This window comes from Nipponia nippon, unplaced genomic scaffold, assembly GCF_047370975.1.
Source record: "Nipponia nippon isolate SJK-2023a ecotype South Korea unplaced genomic scaffold, ASM4737097v1 scaffold_9, whole genome shotgun sequence".
Taxonomy (NCBI): Eukaryota; Metazoa; Chordata; class Aves; order Pelecaniformes; family Threskiornithidae; genus Nipponia; species Nipponia nippon.
In genome coordinates this window covers 45,897,509-45,913,832 of record NW_028262413.1, presented here as the reverse complement: position 1 = coordinate 45,913,832, position 16,324 = coordinate 45,897,509, and the positions used below count along the sequence as shown (strand labels likewise).

The following is a 16,324-nucleotide window of genomic DNA, read 5'->3' as shown; positions in this document are numbered from 1 at the left end:
GGGACAAGCGCCTCGGCCGCAGCAGCCCAACGCTGCCGCCGGGCAGCGTGCCAGCCTCGGACCAGCCTCGGACCGAGTGATCTGCTTTACGTTGGAGCTGCCTGGCCGGACACGGCAGGCTGAGCCGCCTCAGCTCCCCCACGGCTACCCCCAGCTCTTTCTCGCTGTTCCCCAGATTCCTAAAGTGTGGCGACACTTGAAAGCGCATTTTATATCTCACAGGCGAAGGGTGGACGTCATGCCGCAGCCTGTGGCGTGTTCCCAGCCCATCACGGCTGCTCCAAGACCAGGAACGCGCATTTAAGTGCCAGAGCAACTGTCTCAAGTGCTGCAGGGGGAAGGTGCTTATGGGCAACTCTGTGTCCAGGAGGAAAGGCTGAGCTGCTCCTTGGATGGAGGAGAGAAAGCACCAAGCGCTGCAGTTGTTGCGGGAGGCTGACCTGGCTGCGTAGCAGGAAGGGAGCAGCATGTGTTTGAACAAGCACAGTCCCAGCGGCTAAGCGCACAGGAGCCAACTCTGTCCAAAAGGAAAGCAGCTTGCTTGCTGCTAGACATCTGCGCGAAGCAGGCTCCCAGCCTGCTCTGCCTCCGTTTCTGCAGATTTAGTCTGCGCTTGGAAGCACCAGAAGCGGAGAGGGAACCTCTGGTGACATCTTCGTGCTGCTTTAGGGTACCGCTGATAGCAAAGCCAAGCGCTGGTCGATGGGCTCGGGCGCTGGGCTGGCTGCCGGCCCTGCGTGCTGCCCTGCCCGGCCGTGAGCTGCAGGGAGCCCGGGGTGGCCAAGGGCAGCGCGGAGCAGGGACCTCGCCGCCGCCAGGAGCGGCTTTGCTCCGCGGAGGCACGGCTGCCCCCCTCACCCGCACGGCTGCGGCCGGACCGCTCCGCTCCGGGGTGCCGGGGGACCGGGGTGCCGGGGAGGGGGCCCGGGAGGCCTGGGGACGCTTTTGCGAGGGGAGGAGGCGTTGGCGGGACACCGGGGCCCTCTGCTGACGGGCCGCCGCGGTGCCACCGCTGGGGGAGAGCGGCTGCCCGGGGCGCGGGGCCTTGGCCCTCCCCGCAGGGTCCAACTGCACGGAAAATCACCGTGAAAAGACCTTTATGGGGGCGAGAGTGAGGAGGGGACGGAGGCCGGAGGAGAAGGGCTGCAGGACGCCCGGGGTCGGCGCCCGGCCGCCCCGGCAGCTCGGGGAGGAGGTGCTGAGGAGAGGGCGGGCCGCGGGGCGGTGCCTGCCCCTCGCTCGCTGCCTCGGCGCTCGGCTGGGCGGCCTGGCGCGGCTCGGCGCTCGGCGGGTTGGCCTGGCCTGGCCTGGCGCGGCGCGGCGCGGCCTGGTGGCGGTGAGGAGCGGCGCGGCGCGGCGCGGCCCGGCGGGATGGTGAAGCTGACGGCGGAGCTGATCGAGCAGGCGGCGCAGTACACCAACGCCGTCCGCGACCGCGAGCTCGACCTGCGCGGTGGGCGGGCTCGGCGGGGCTCTGAGGGGGGGGACCGTGCCGGGGGCGGGGGGGCGGTGCGGCCTGCGGCGGGAAGCGGCCTGCGGCGGGCTGGGGCCTGTAGTGGGGCCTGGGGCCTGCAGCGGGAGGAGGGGCTGCGGCAGGACGGGGGGACCCGGGGGGGAGGTTGCTGGAGGGGCCTGCAATGGCCGGGGCGCTTGGGGGGGGATGGGGGGGAGGTTAAAGAGGCTCCAGTGATAGGGGAACCTGGAGGGGGGTGAGGGGGTGGGATGGAAAGGGAATTTCGGGGAAATGTGGGAGGATCCTGCAGTGGTGGAGGTGGGACACAGCAGGGACGTGCCAGAAAGGTGGGCTTGGGCTGAGGGAGGGAGCTGGGGTGTTTGCTGAGGGGGAGGAAGAGGAGTGCTGTGAAAAGGCTGCGGGGGCTGCTGGCTTTGAGGGGGGGAGAGTTTGGTCTACGGTGATGTTGGGGAGAGTTGTTCTGGAGGTGTTTTGACTGAGACTATCTGCATCCTCGCTCCGTCCAGATATGCCCTGTATGCACTCTGTCTCCTGCTTTGTTCTGTTCTCCTGTGGGCACCATCTAATCCCTGCCTTGCACTCTCTCCCCAGGCTATAAAATCCCTGTTATTGAGAACTTGGGTGCCACTCTGGACCAGTTTGATGCAATTGATTTCTCTGACAATGAGATCCGTAAACTGGATGGATTCCCCCTGTTGAGAAGGCTGAAAACTCTTCTGATGAATAACAATAGGATTTGGTAAGCGGTTGTATTTTGGCCAGATGGGGCCCTGGGGCAGAGGAAAATGCTCTTGGGAGAGACGAGTGCATGTGTCGTTCAGTGCTGGGAGGTGTAGAAGTGTTTTATGGAAAAAAAAATGGGCACTGAGTACTGCATAGGCCCTCTTCAAGTTGCCTGCTTCATTCAGTGCAAAAGTCAGTCTTCGTTTTTCAGACTGGACAATGAGATGCAGAATTTGGAATTTGGCCAGAACTTTGGATTTCACTTATCATCCCATGAAGACAAGAAAATGGGGATACCTGCAAGTGAATGAATATAAATCTCATATTGCCTCTAATTACAGCGACGGCTGGTATTTATTGCCAGCTTTATTAGAAAAAGTATTGTAGGGGATGCTAACTCAAACTTCCGCCAGCGTCAGACTGGGTTGTTTTATGGGGGTATCCGCTATGGTATCGTATTTCTGCATGTCTTTTCAGCATTGCTAATTACTGAGTTAAACCTTTGGTTTTTGTTGTTCTTTAGTCGGATTGGTGAAAACCTTGAACAGGCTCTGCCCAGCCTGACGGAGCTCATTCTTACCAACAACAACATTGCTGAATTGGTAAGCTATCGATGCAGGATAAATCTAAACAAGCTTAAATTTGTGTTTGTCATCTTTCTAATGAACGTTTTTCCTAAGTAGTGTCAGATGCTTTTGGTAATAGTTGGTACTAGTCGTTTTTCTAACTAGCCTTTTTTTCTTTTTCTTTAGAGTAACATCAGATGGTTTCGGTAGTAGTTAATGGCATACATATTTTAATGAACATAATTTGCAGCATGCAGTGGAACAGCAGTCACAAAGTCTTAGTGATTTTCCTGTTAAACTAATTGTAGTAATTCTAATTGGTCTCTAAAATAGATACGAGTTCAGGAACTTTGTTTTCAAATGTTTGATTCTCACTAAATGGACTTAGGATTTCTTACTGTGTTCCCATTACGTAGGGTGAACTGGATCCGTTATCAACTATTAAATCGTTGACTTACCTGAGGTATGTAATCTTAAAAAGAAAAGCTACTCTTTCTCTGCTGTTCGAACTCTGCTGCTGGCCTGGCTCTTTGCTTTGATCTGGAATCGTCTCCTTTTTATGAGCTGTGACAGATTCTTTATGCTTAAAAATGGAATCGATAAACAACTTTTCCATTATGCTTCAGAAATACCTGGTATTTAATGGGTGAGGCTTTATTTTACTGACAGACTGTTGGACCAATGAGATGTAACATCTCTACAATAATCAATATGCGAGGACTGAAGTAACCTTAATCTTTAAGAAACTAAAAACTAAAGGTTTAAACTGTTGTTACAAAATGCTTTAAAATACATGTAAACAGTGACTTTTCAGTAACGTTACATTTAGTGCAAAGGACAAATAAAGAAAAGCAATTTGTCCCGTGATTTTTTTGGTTGATCAGTGTCCAGAGTAGGAAATGTGATGGTTTAGTTATTTGTTTGGGGGTTTTAATATTTTGGTGTAAAATTTATGTTCTTCTTCAATAAAATCGGTTTCATTGATAAAATACTTTAAAGTGCAAGTTTTTACTATATTTTTGTAATATCAGAGAACGCTGTCACTAGGCTTATTTAGTGGTGTTATTTGTTGTCTGTTATAGCAGAAGGCACATGAATGCATTTTAAGTATATTAATGTATTTCAATATCGGTATATTTTAAAATATTTTATATTAAGAACCTCTTTGTAACCTTTATTTACTTTGTAGCATTTTAAGGAATCCTGTAACAAATAAGAAGCATTACAGATTGTATGTAATCCACAAAGTTCCCCAGGTCAGAGTGCTGGATTTTCAAAAAGTGAAACTCAAAGTAAGTCTGCTTTCTGCTGATTCAGCACAAGATGAATACCCTTTTTTTTCTTGTTACATTCTTGAAAATTCAGCTGTAACGGTGAGCTTTTTGCCATAGTTGTAAATTTTATTGAAACTATATGTCATAAGTGGCTCTAAAACAGGCTCTTTGTTTTCCTTCATGGTTTCATTCTGTTAACGATATAGTCTGTGTAGTTATATTTAATTAAGTTTTACTACCTTTGTTTAGTCTGATTCTTTTCTGGCCCTCTGGTGTTGGTAGAAAGACAGACCTCTAGAGAAAGAAATGAGCAATCGCAACAGAGCCCTCTGCTTTCAGTGAAGATGCAGTGTGGGAAAGAGCTCTTACTTTTTAAGAGCACTGGGTTGATACGTCTTGAGTCTGAGCATTTGGGCAATGTTTATGTGCTTGTTCTTACGTCTGGTCTCCCCGTACCACTGTTCACTGATGAAGATGAGCCAAAGCGTCTTTCTTTACAAAGACAGAAGCTTTGCAAAATGCAATGTTCTTAAATTAACTTTGTGTGTGTGGTATCGCTGTAGGAGCGACAGGAGGCAGAGAAAATGTTCAAGGGCAAACGGGGTGCACAGCTTGCAAAGGATATTGCCAGGAGAACAAAAACGTAAGATAAAAAAACAAATTTACACTGGCATTCTCCTTCAGAAACACCACTTTCTTTGTGTGAGGTATTAGGCAGTGAACTGAAATACCAGCTGCTGGCAGGATGCCTTAAAAGCTTTGGTAGCCACAGTGCCTTGTCCAAGCATCCCGATTTTTGGATGGTGGTGAATACATCTCAGGAATATTTTTGAAAGAGAGATTTGGTCAGGGTGGATTGATTTAAGCCAACAAGCAGGAAACTTTCATTTTATTTTTTCTTTTTAACTGCAGAGAGGTGGCCATTGTTTATTTTGTTTGGTGGGTTTTTTGCTAGATAACTGGTAATTAAAATTTTTTGTTCTGCCAGGGAATATAAACTGTAAAATCTGCTGTAGCTAGGAGGATAAATGAAAATGAAAATCTTAAGAATTAAACTAAATAAGCATATATTCTAAAGTGGTACGTCATATGTTTTGTTTAATCTTTTCTGAACCTGTTTGGAATTCAGAATTCGGATCATGTATAGGAACAGCATTTCCAAATTCATAGTTAAATAAAAAAACATCTTGAACATACTTAGTATTTAAAACGATAATAGATGGACTCTAGCTCTAGTTTATGAGTAGCAAAGGGTTCAGGTCCGTGATAGTTTTAGAACAAGTAGGTGATTGAACTAAGCAGCTCGCTAAACAGATATGAAGAAAATCTTTCTATAGCTGCAAAAGAGGTTGCAGCACTGATGCTGGGTCAGCACTTCAGGAAATTCTTTCCAGCTGCTTGCTCAGTAACATCCATTTTCACAGACTACAGATTTTTTTTTTCTTAAAGCAGCAGCAGATAACCCTTTTTCTTTTGAGCCTTAAGATTACATCCAGTCTAGTATAGGCTTTCATATAGGCTGTTGTAATATATTAGACATAGGAGAAGAGGAAACCGAGTTTCAGTTACTCTGTATTTATCCACCCTGCTTTTGTAACGGCGACAGACCACCTGAGTGTTCAACAACATCCAAATCGAACAGCTTTTGTCAACTGCTTAATTTATAAAGTTACGGTCGCCTCTGTTTATGAGGAAGATGAAAAGGTGGGGGGGAGATGGGACAGCGAGGACAAGTTGCTGGTGTTTCTGAAGGAGGCAATTCTTCACTGTATCAGTTTGTTAACAAAGATAAGATACTACACTTGATTGAATGAAATGCTTCCAAACCTAGTTTGGAAGCTAGAGAAGCAGGTACTCTTCAAAGGGTGTAATGGGTCTTTATTTTTTTCCTTTGAAGCTTCAATCCAGGTGCTGGTCTGCCAACTGACAAGAAGAAAGCTGGGCCCTCCCCAGGGGATGTTGAGGCAATTAAGGTAAGTGTGGCAGGACAGCAGAAGCAGAGGAGAAAAACTAGCACGGATCCAAACTGAACAAAAGTTTCCTTCCTCCTGGCAACCCCGGACTCTGTTCAGATGAACAGAACAGTGTGTCTTAACTTCTGTTTTAGGTACTTTTTCTGTAGTGTTTTTTTGTGTTATGACACACCTGGGTTTTGAGAACTGTTATTAAACTTTGGTCTGAGCTTAGAGCTCTCCCAGGATAGAGTAGCTTGTTTGATAAGAGGTGATGTAAGATTGTGCTGTGTCATTTCTAGAATGTCCTAGAATTTTGTAGAGCTTTCTATAAAAGCTTAGCTTCATTTAACTGGAAAAAAATCGTGGGTTTACGTTTGTTCTAAACAGACTGAAATACTGTATGTGAAGATTCATCGATTCAATTCAAGATTTGTCTGTTTTTTAGACTGCTATAGCAAACGCCACAACTTTGGCTGAAGTGGAGCGACTGAAAGGCTTACTACAGGCTGGTCAGATTCCTGGCAGAGAACGAAAATCAGGTCACTTTCTACTTCTGTTACTTGTGTTTCCCAAACAGAACCTACCTCTCTTTATAGCTTCCAGATGCTTTACATGATCTCAGTAGGGAGTTACGCTGGAAGGGCCAAACAGTTAGCGAGTTGAAAAAACTGTTTAAAATGAGCGTAATTTTATAGTCTGAATAATTGAGGATTGCATCCGTAAGACCGTGCAATCGGCGTATTAACCGCCTGGCCTCTGGAGCGCAGTTCAGGGCTGTTAGACCTGGCCTCCCTCGAGAATGAGTTGCCAAACGTCAGCCCTAAGCGCTTTGCTGTATTGGCTAACTCCAAACAGTTCGTCCCAGTTAATTACAAAAAAAAAAAAAAAGACATTAATTACAAAGTATGTCTGGACTCTGTTCTGAGCATTAGTGCCTCAGGTGGGGGTACGGGAAGGTCTCGGTGATCTCTGAGAGGTCTCTGCATGGACAAATCTAAACTGCAGACCGGCAATATTGCCTCTTCTCTGTGTATTAGAGCTACGTGGATTTTTTTTTTTCCTGTAGTGTTTTTTTTAATTCGCGTTGCTACTGCTCCTCTTCAGAGGGGTGAAAATTAACATTGCCCCTGGGTGGGGGGAGAGAACTAACGCTTGCGGTAACTGCCCTGAAACTCTGACGTGTCCTTTCAGGCCCGTCGGAGGACGCCGAAGAGGAAATGGAGGAAGACACGGTTCCCAACGGATCCTGAGCCCGGCTGTGCCCGGGCCCTGGCCGCGCCCCGCCAGCCCTTTCCTGCCCCGGGGCCGCTCCCCCCGCAGGGGGCTCAGGCCGGCCCCGCCGCGGGCAGCCGCCCCCCCGTACCCCTCCCTTGCGCGGTTCGGCGTTCAATAAACGAACGTTTCCTTTTTCTCCCCGCGGTGCGGCGTCCCCTGCCCCGGCCGGGCGGCAGCGGAGCGGGGCTGCGGACGGGGCGGCCATGGCGGCGGGAGAGGGAGGGACCCTTTCCGCGCATCCCGGTGGGCTCCGGGGCGCCCGTCAGCACTTCTCTCATTGGCCGGCGTAGCGGTGATGTCACCTCCATTGCCCGCTGCCGCCTTCCCATTGGCCTGCGCGGCGAGGCGTTGCTCGCTGGTTGGTTCTCTGGTGGGGGAGGGCGGCGATTGGCGCCGCCGGCTGCCGGACGTGAGGCGGTGGCGGCGGCGATGGAGCCGGGGGGCGGCGGGCCCGCCGCGGGGCCCGGGCAGGCGGCGCTGGGCCGGGGCGGCCTCGAGTTCCTCCAGCACACGGGTGAGGGGCCGGGGGGGCGTCCCGGGCTGAGGGGAGGCGGGGGTGGCGGCGGGGCCTGTGGCGGCGGGGCTGAGGGGAGCGCGGCGGACTCGTGAGGAGAGGAGCCGGGTCCCGCCCGGGCGCCTCCTGGCTGGGTGGGCTCCTTCCCCCGCAGCCTGCTCTCACCTCCGGCTTGTCCCCGTCCTAGTGGGCTCCCTGCTGTCCAGCTATGGCTGGTACATCCTCCTGGCCGCCGTCGCCATCTATCTCCTCGTCCAGAAGGTGTCCCAGAGCCTGGCGGCCAGGCCCAGCAGCCGGCCCGGAGCAGCTGACGCGGCAGTGGGTGAGTAAATCTTCGCTTTTTAAAGCTGTACAGGGTTCCTGCCAGCGCTCCGCAGTCGTGGTGGGATGCCTGACAGCTGCTCAGATCCACACACACAGAGTCTTTATTTAATAACAGCCAAAAAGAGATTCAGTTCTGGGGGATTTGAACGGTGAGCCCTGCTCAGGATAACTGTTCAGGCCCACGAAAGCGTCCAGATCGTGTTCCTGAAGAGATCACTGGGGAAAGGTCGGAGCAAGAGAAGTGTTTTTAAAAGGTTGTGTCAAGGAAGGACTGTGTCCCAAAGCAATGTGGTTGGGAGAGGAGGAGTGAGGCATTGCAGGACAAGGGGATGGCCGGTCTTTGATAGTGCGGGAGCTGGGAGAACCACCTGGTTCAAATGAATTGTGGACAGTTATCAAATAACTTCTGGATTTACGGAAGAAAAACAAAACATCCAAATCTAAATACGGGGGGGAAAACCCCTTTTGTTTAATATTAAGTTTTTATTAATATTCATCGTCTCTCTCCTTCCGGTTATTCCTTCATAGTTCCTGCTCCGGCAGGATTGTATGCATTTGGGGTGTAACTGCCTCTCGTCTGTGTTATCTTCAGGTGTGGCATAGGTTGTAAATCTTACACAGTCGTGATCCTGCCTCATTTGCAGACTCGCTGCCATAAAGCACAGGCTGTGCTTAGGTATCTGCCAAAACAATAAGTGCTTGGCGCCGATTCCTTTGGCATCTTGACATGGCAGTACATGGGCCCCAGAAAATATTACTCATGTGCCCGTATCCCACTGGTGTTCTTTTGTAATGCTAATTAAACCTTGATTTAATTGCCAAAACTGCCTATAAAATGAAATTACTGAAGCTACTGAAATTTCTTTTGCCTGTTCATCGTTGGATGGTAGCAGACGTATAAGGAGACAAACAAACATAGAGATACTTCAGCTACTGAGAAAAAAAGAGAGCAATGTTTGCCTTTGGATATAATTTTTATTTTGACTTCTTCTAAAGGCCAACCATGAAGAGAGGTGGTTACTCAATGTAGATTTTCTGAGACTAAAAGTTTTCTCTTGAGATATGTGTGATATTTGTAAGTAATTTCTCTGCTGATGGAGCATGTTAAATCTGTCACTGCTTCACTGCCATAATGAAACAAGCAGGACCAATTGCCAGAGGAGTGGGAGTGAGTGTGGGCCGGTTGTCTCATGCTTCTGCGTAAAAGAAATTCTCTGGGTAAAAACAGAATCCCTGCGAAGCATGGGTGATATTTCTGAAATTATTTCTATCAAACAAATCCTTCAGAAATAGAAGCAAGTATCCTAGAAGTGTGAAAATTTTAGTTTTTTATGGGTTCATTACATTGGTGTCCGTATTCATTAAAATCTCATTAAAGAAATTGCTCTAAAAATATTAAAATGTTTTAAAATTTAAATCAGCATATAAATTACTGTAAAAGATTAGCTGGAAACTGAACTTGAGCTGTGATATTCTGCAAAGCAGCTGCAGGGAGAGATGTGAGCCTTTCCTTATTACAATTCTTTCAGGAGACCATTTAGAATTTATTTTGAATAGCTTTGCAAACTCTTTCCCGATTTCCTAGAACCTGACGTGGTGGTAAGAAGGCAGGAAGCTTTGGCAGCAGCTCGGCTCAGGATGCAAGAGGAGTTGAATGCACAAGCAGAAAGATACAAAGAAAAACAAAGACAGGTAACTCTTTAACTCATCAATTTGTCGTCGAGTACTTTGCTGCTGTTGTAGAAAGGTTTATTCCATGCTAGGTACCAGAACAGGAGAGTCGCTCTCTCTGCTGGAATGTGAGTGGTGGGATTTTTCCCTCTCCTTTATCTGGCCCACTTTTGATACGGTTTGATCCACGGAGCAGTAACTAACGGGCAGTAGGTATCGCGATGGACCTCCAGTGATGCAAGCACATACTCATATTCTGTGCTGACGTGGCATCTTGATGCTCTTTGTTGATTAGAATGATTGATACGTGTAGTATTCTGCCCCTTCCTGAAGTAATTAATCTCTGTGGCACTTGCTTCTCCGCAAGTAATTGTGTGCGTGGGACACTGTGGGCCTGATCTTTTTTTTTTTTACAGGTAAATCTGTACCTACAGAAACTTAATTATATGTGCAGTGGGTGGCTGGAGGGGATTTACTGGCGTTTAGACTAACTGTACTACCGCATACATGTATTTTCTGTTCTTAATGGCAAATACTAGTTCTTAGAAATGTAGCTTAGCATTGCTGTGATTTAATGGTTTGAACTCCAGCTCGAGCTAAAGAGAAATAGCATGTTGCTATGTGGGCCAGTGTAGAAAAGTGGATGTGATCAGCATAACAATAATATTGCTCGTTAATCCCAGCTCCTCTTCTGTTTTTACTTTTGCAGTCAGCTACATTCAGCCCTCAGTTTATAGCTGATGCTTTAAGAAATATTGGCAATTAAAAATGAATGAAATGTCATGTTGTGGAAGAAAATAGCCACTACGTAGAAAATCTGGGTCTAGTGAGCTTGGACCTGGGGAGCTTTGCTTTCTTTGACTGGACGGAGTAGTGACCTCCTTCCCTTTCTATTTGTTGAGAAGGCAGCGGTCTGTCTTAACTATTAATTTATTTGGTTTTGTGGATAAATTGCTTTAGAAGAGAGCTGGGAGAATTGTTGATAATGTATATTGGGATGTAAATATGTAGCTGGCTGTCTTGTTCATTTGAAAAACACACTTTCTTCTGTAGAACCCTACATTGTGCATTAAATTACTATCATATGCAATATTTGTTACTCAGTACTTTTTATAAACTCAGGATTTAAGCTTGCCACTTGGTTCTGTTTTACTTTCAAAATGTTTTAAAGCATCAAGTGGTCAAAAGAAGCTGCAGATACAACCTGTATATATGGAGGAACGGTGGTTTTTCTGTGGTTGGGAAGATGTGGGTGTTTAAAAAAATAAATGCTTCCATAAGCTCGGAGATACTGTGTCAGATAAAGATAGATCTCTTGTTTTTTTGATGAGTCTGTTGTAGCTGTTTCTGTAGCACTGGCGATTCTACTAGTTCTGAAATCTTAGTCTTGCATATCCTGGATCTGTTCCTTAGCTTGAAGAAGAGAAGCGAAGGCAGAAGATAGCTATGTGGGAAAGTATGCAAGAAGGAAAAAGCTATAAAGGAAACCTGAAACTGAATCAGGTAACAACTGTGTTGTTCATCAGGTCACAATTATGTTTATGTGATTAGATTTAGCTGAAATTCACGTTGGTTAATTTCTGAGTCACGTTTGCTTTTGTGAACAGCAAGAAGTAGAATCTGGTGCCTCCACCTCATCAGCAGTCCCGAAATCTAAACCAAACAAAAAGCCCTTGCGAGGAGGTGGTAAGTATGCAATCCTTAAGATATTCTGAGCATTTATCCAGCTGTGTTCATAGTCATTGTACATATTTTTTCTGTTCTTCAAGGAGGAAACAAAAAGTGCCTCACAAATGAGCTCTTTATCTCGAATCGGTGCGGTCTGCTTTGCACTTTGTGCAAAGCCTAGCAGGACGTTTCTGTGGTGCTTTTCCCTGGGAAAGCAGTGTTTCGGTTTTCTTGTAAATGCTTTTGCCACGTTTACTGAGACTTTTGTCACTCAAAATTATAGATTCTTACAATATTTCTGGGATCCCTCCCCCATTATTGTAAAAGTCCAATATTTTAACATCTGGTCTGTCTTTCAATCACCTGTAGCACTAACTAAATGCGGGAAGAGGATATTTTACTTTGTATTATGTATATTCAGGAAGATGAAAGACTTCATTAAGCAAAATGGGACCTTATTTATCAGATATTACAATAATGACCTATTGAATATATAAATCCTGCAGATGTATAAACTCTTATCAACTCTTGCAAACCGCCAGAGGGTCTCATCGTATGGCCTTACGTAGCCCGCGTTAGGATCAGTGCTGTAGGTGGGCCATGCAGCTAGTCTCCTTTCTCTCCTCATGGCCAAACAGCCTGTGCCATACCTGCAAGTGCTAATTTGGGTTTAATATTTTAATTACAATTTTCCATAGTGGAGGGGACCATCTAGACAGCGTCAGTCGTATCAGACTAAAAGGGAAACCCACTTAGGGTGCAGCACTAAGTCAGTCACTTGATTAAATGTATGAAACCTGAAGATTCTTGATTAAACATATTAAACCTCAGTAATAGTTCAGTGCTGAACGTTCTGCTTTGAATATTTTTACTAATAGCTTTTGACAACATCTGAAGGAACTGACCAATTGATTCATCTTATGTTGTTTAATATGAGTGCAGGCTAATGTCTGATACTGTCAAATATCCTTTATAGCTCTTGCACAGAATATTCGCCACTATGGGGGATGAGGAATGCATGGGTAATAGCTGTGCTAAGAACCAGGATCAGGGCAGCTGGGCCGAGGCACCCTTCCAGCTGCTACCTGTCCTAGTTTCATCCTAAGCAAAATCTTTGCTTAAGTAACAGATGATAGAATTGGAGGTCTCTGATCTTCTCATGAGGTAGATCAGCACGAAGTGAAAGAACCATCTGCACTGTTCAGCTGCTGAATTAAGCTAGAAAGTCGAACTTGGCTAGTATGAGGAAAAACAAACTTCAAAGATGGAGGTGATGCTTGAAGTTTCAGTGGAACAGGTTGCTTTGAAACCTGCTCGGTTAGCAAGGCTGCTAGGTTTTTGGTTTTCTCTTCTTTTTGCCTCATACAGAACAAATTGAGGCCATCTGTCAAGTTGTGTCTTTCCAAGTACATACTCGTAAAGTGAAGTTGCCTATCGTTACTGCATTAGGAGGTTCAACTAAAGTATCTGTTTGCCTTATTGCGTATACTTGACTTTTCAAATTCTTTTTGAAAAATCTTACAGTAGTAATGAGTGGATCCACTTTTTGACCTTTGGAGTATTCCTTACAGGACTGGAATAAAAGATTGTTAGTTTAAGTCCCTAACTATTAGGGCTCTTGGAGAACAGATACGCTCTGTTTACTGTAAGTATTACTGTTGTAACAAGAGTTACTATCGTAATGCAGAGCAGCATTAAAGCTTTAGTGCAGACTTAGAGAAATTAAACGGTAATCAATTTCAATTTAATTTAATCCCAATTGATCAAATTAAAACACGAGTGTTTTGCAATGGCTTTTACTGTTAGCACTACAAAAATAAACTCTCTGAAGTCTGGATATTTTCTCTGCTTTCATTTTCCTTAAAACGCTGCCTATGTAGCAAGTTAAACAAGGTGCAAATAATTGAGTTTTATTTTTTTGTGCTCCTTGTGTGTTGGTGAAGGCCTGTTGAGGATGAATATTAACACGGTGGATTTCTCCTCTGTACTTCTAGGCTATAACCCTCTGTCTGGAGAAGGAGGCGGAACTTGTTCCTGGAGACCAGGCCGGAGAGGCCCGTCAGCAGGTGGATGAGGCTAACCTCCCTAGTGTCTCGTGTCACTAGCAGGCTTGATCTTACCCACTGTCTAACTGCCTACAGATTGCGTGTCACAGTGACTCCTTTGGGATTGGGCTTAGTGCAGGTGTTAACTTGAAAACAGACTTACACCATTTCCAAATAGTAACGCAGAAGCTGATGCTACACAAGAAAAAGACCTGATCCTCTTAGAGAGGATGAAGAAAGAAACAATTTGAGCGTAATCAGATAATTTTCACTCTTCCGTAGAGAGGAAGCATGATCTCCAGCCAAGGTGAATCACCCGGGATTGTGAGATCTGGGTTCTGTGGCTGGCTATTCAAAAGCCTGGCCTCAGGCAAATTTAATCATCTACGCTTGGTTTACCCCTGTAAAATGAGGATATTTACCATCCTCGGACATGTGTTACCAGATTTACTGTGTTTGGCTGGAAGGTACTTTAGAGGGGAGGAATATTGTCATGGTCAGATACCTTGAATTATAGGAAGAGGGACTTTTGGAAAAAAACAGAGGAACTGACAAACGCCAGGGATTTGCACCGCAGGCCAGGTATTGCAGAAGAGTCTCTGTGACAAGCTACCTTGAATGATGTTTTCCTTATAAATGGTAAACAAACCAGTGAGGATTACTGATGCTAGACAGCAGATGGGGGGTTCTTGCTATTCCTTTTTTTTTTTTTTATTTCAACTGCTTTGTAAAAACAAAATACTATTAATATTAAATATAATTGCAAACAAATCATAAATCCAGTATTTGCAATCTTGTGGTTTTCTACAGCATCTTTTTATATAGGGGGCATATGTTCTAGTGCAATAAATGTGTATAAAGCAAGATGAGAGATCAAATGAAACGATTTTCATTTGACTACCTCCATAAACAAAAGGGGTTTTTCAGCTGTTCTTTTTGTCTTTTAACAGTTTTGTTTTATTTGGGTGTTCTGTGTTCCAAATCATGACTTTAGAAGAATCACCTTCAGGTTAAGACCAAATCAAGTTTTCCCAAGTTTAAAAAGTGAAACTCCCCGTTCTCTTCCTCACCCCCAGTAAGCGATTCTGAAATCGGATAGACTGCATTACTGGTTGTTAAGCACTCCAGCTGTATTTGAACCTAAATCAAGAAAACACGTGACAAAGGGCTTTGCTCTAATAGAGCAGAGCGGGTTTCTTTCCAAATTACTGTCGACAAATATGGTTTGAGGAGGAGGGGATACACAGGCACAGTCAGCTCAAACACTGCAAGGTGTTCGAAGGGAAAAGAGAAGCCACAAACTGCTGAGGTCTGTGTGTTGTGGGCAGCAGGACTGCGCGTAGCTTTAGCAGCGCAGCATCAGGGTTGCACCTCGGGGACACGAAGAACTTACTTTGTGCTGCTTTCTGTTCTGAACGTGTCTTGGGGTGGGCACCGACAGCCCGGCTGCACGGCTGCCCCGAATAACCCCGCTAGGTGCCGAGGTGTGTTCTTACCCTGCTGCCAGCTCGTGCACTACAAAAGCTGAGGGTTGTTTGTGCTGAAAAGAGCCTCTGGCGAGCGAACGTGTAAAACTTGCAAGTGAGAGACTGGAAGGAGTAAGTATCTGAAGCGTGTGTGGTCTTCATCCTTCTGGTGTGTATCCAGCACTGTGGAGAGCAAATCAAGTTAGAGCTGGTCATCGTAAATGAGCTGTCCAACCATCCCATCCCCTTGATATGCACAAAATGCAAAAGACGAGTAAAATCCAGGCTGTCCTTGACAAAGAGTGAAATAGTTCCTGTCAGCATACAAGTGCCCTGTGTCTGATTACTGTTATTGAGCTTGTATATAGGCATTACAATATATATCAGTGTCTCATTAGCATAGCTTAGGGCTGCTTGAACGCTTCTTTCTAAATACGCTTGGAATATTTGTGTTCATCGATACGTATGAGTGCTGACTTTGAATACGCTGTTTATAGGGATACAGACACTGCTCTGTGTGTGAGGGGATCTGGGATTTTCTCTTGACTATCAGTGTAACAGCAGCCTGTTAACTAGTAAGTTTTACAGTTGCCAGCTAATGAAATGGAAAGGCGAGGAACCTTTTACTTTAGACCCATGAAGCGTGTGTTCAAGTGCGTGTAGAAGATGAAGGGAGAAGGCCATCGATGTTCCTATGGAAACTAGTTTTCATTTCCTGGCTTCTGTGCATTTTGGTATGTAAACTTGCCATTGTTGTAGCACAGACTGGTGTAACTTCAGGTTTTAATCTTTAATAAGGCAAAAAAAAAAAAAAAAGAGGTGGGGAAGGATATTTTCAAGATCTGAAGATTCTTTGTCAGTAAAGAGGACTAAGTTGTTATCCTCCTCATGCCTCTGGGGAACATTTTCCCCTTGTGTTGGGGAAATGGGCAACAGACTGAGGTGTTGTCTTCAGAAAAACAGCTGGGGGAGGTGGTTGTCTTAAAGCAAGAGAATTCCTTGTGTTGATAAAATGGTAAGGATGGGTTGGTTTAATTCAGTAAAAACATTTTAAGAAATAAATAAGCAGGTCTGAACTGAGCATGTGCTAACCTTTCTCTGTGTTTCAAGACTTGCTTCTGGCTGGGACTGGGGATACGGATTTTTGCCCAATTCTAAGATTTATTAAGACATACCCAGTGAGAATGAAGTGATTTACATATTTCTGGAAACTTTAACCTTCTCTCTCCCTTAATTTTTTATTTCAATCCTCAAGTCCCTAAGTTTTTCTGGATCAGACACTTCTAAGCTATTGAACAGGGTGGGAGGAAGAACCTCCGTTTGTAAAACCTCTTTTGGCTCACAACCTGCACAAGCAGAGGGAAGGGTT

General features: G+C 45.6%; 2 protein-coding genes across 2 annotated transcripts; both read left to right on the top strand.

Annotated features, from left to right (window-relative positions):
• Positions 1-1,286: 1,286 nt before the first annotated feature.
• On the top strand, positions 1,287-7,403 carry SNRPA1 (small nuclear ribonucleoprotein polypeptide A'). The gene is made up of 9 exons (XM_087744434.1): positions 1,287-1,453; positions 2,066-2,213; positions 2,721-2,799; positions 3,180-3,226; positions 3,953-4,055; positions 4,601-4,680; positions 5,935-6,010; positions 6,438-6,531; positions 7,184-7,403. Exons 1-9 carry the CDS (start codon positions 1,372-1,374, stop codon positions 7,240-7,242), a joined length of 768 nt encoding a protein of 255 aa, XP_087600560.1. The 5' UTR covers positions 1,287-1,371; the 3' UTR covers positions 7,243-7,403.
• A 142-nt stretch (positions 7,404-7,545) lies between these two features.
• On the top strand, positions 7,546-14,283 carry SELENOS (selenoprotein S). The gene is made up of 6 exons (XM_087744435.1): positions 7,546-7,781; positions 7,969-8,103; positions 9,691-9,797; positions 11,190-11,279; positions 11,384-11,462; positions 13,439-14,283. The coding sequence occupies exons 1-6, from the start codon at positions 7,697-7,699 to the stop codon at positions 13,522-13,524; spliced, it is 582 nt and encodes a 193-aa protein (XP_087600561.1). The 5' UTR covers positions 7,546-7,696; the 3' UTR covers positions 13,525-14,283.
• The last annotated feature ends 2,041 nt before the right edge of the window (positions 14,284-16,324 follow it).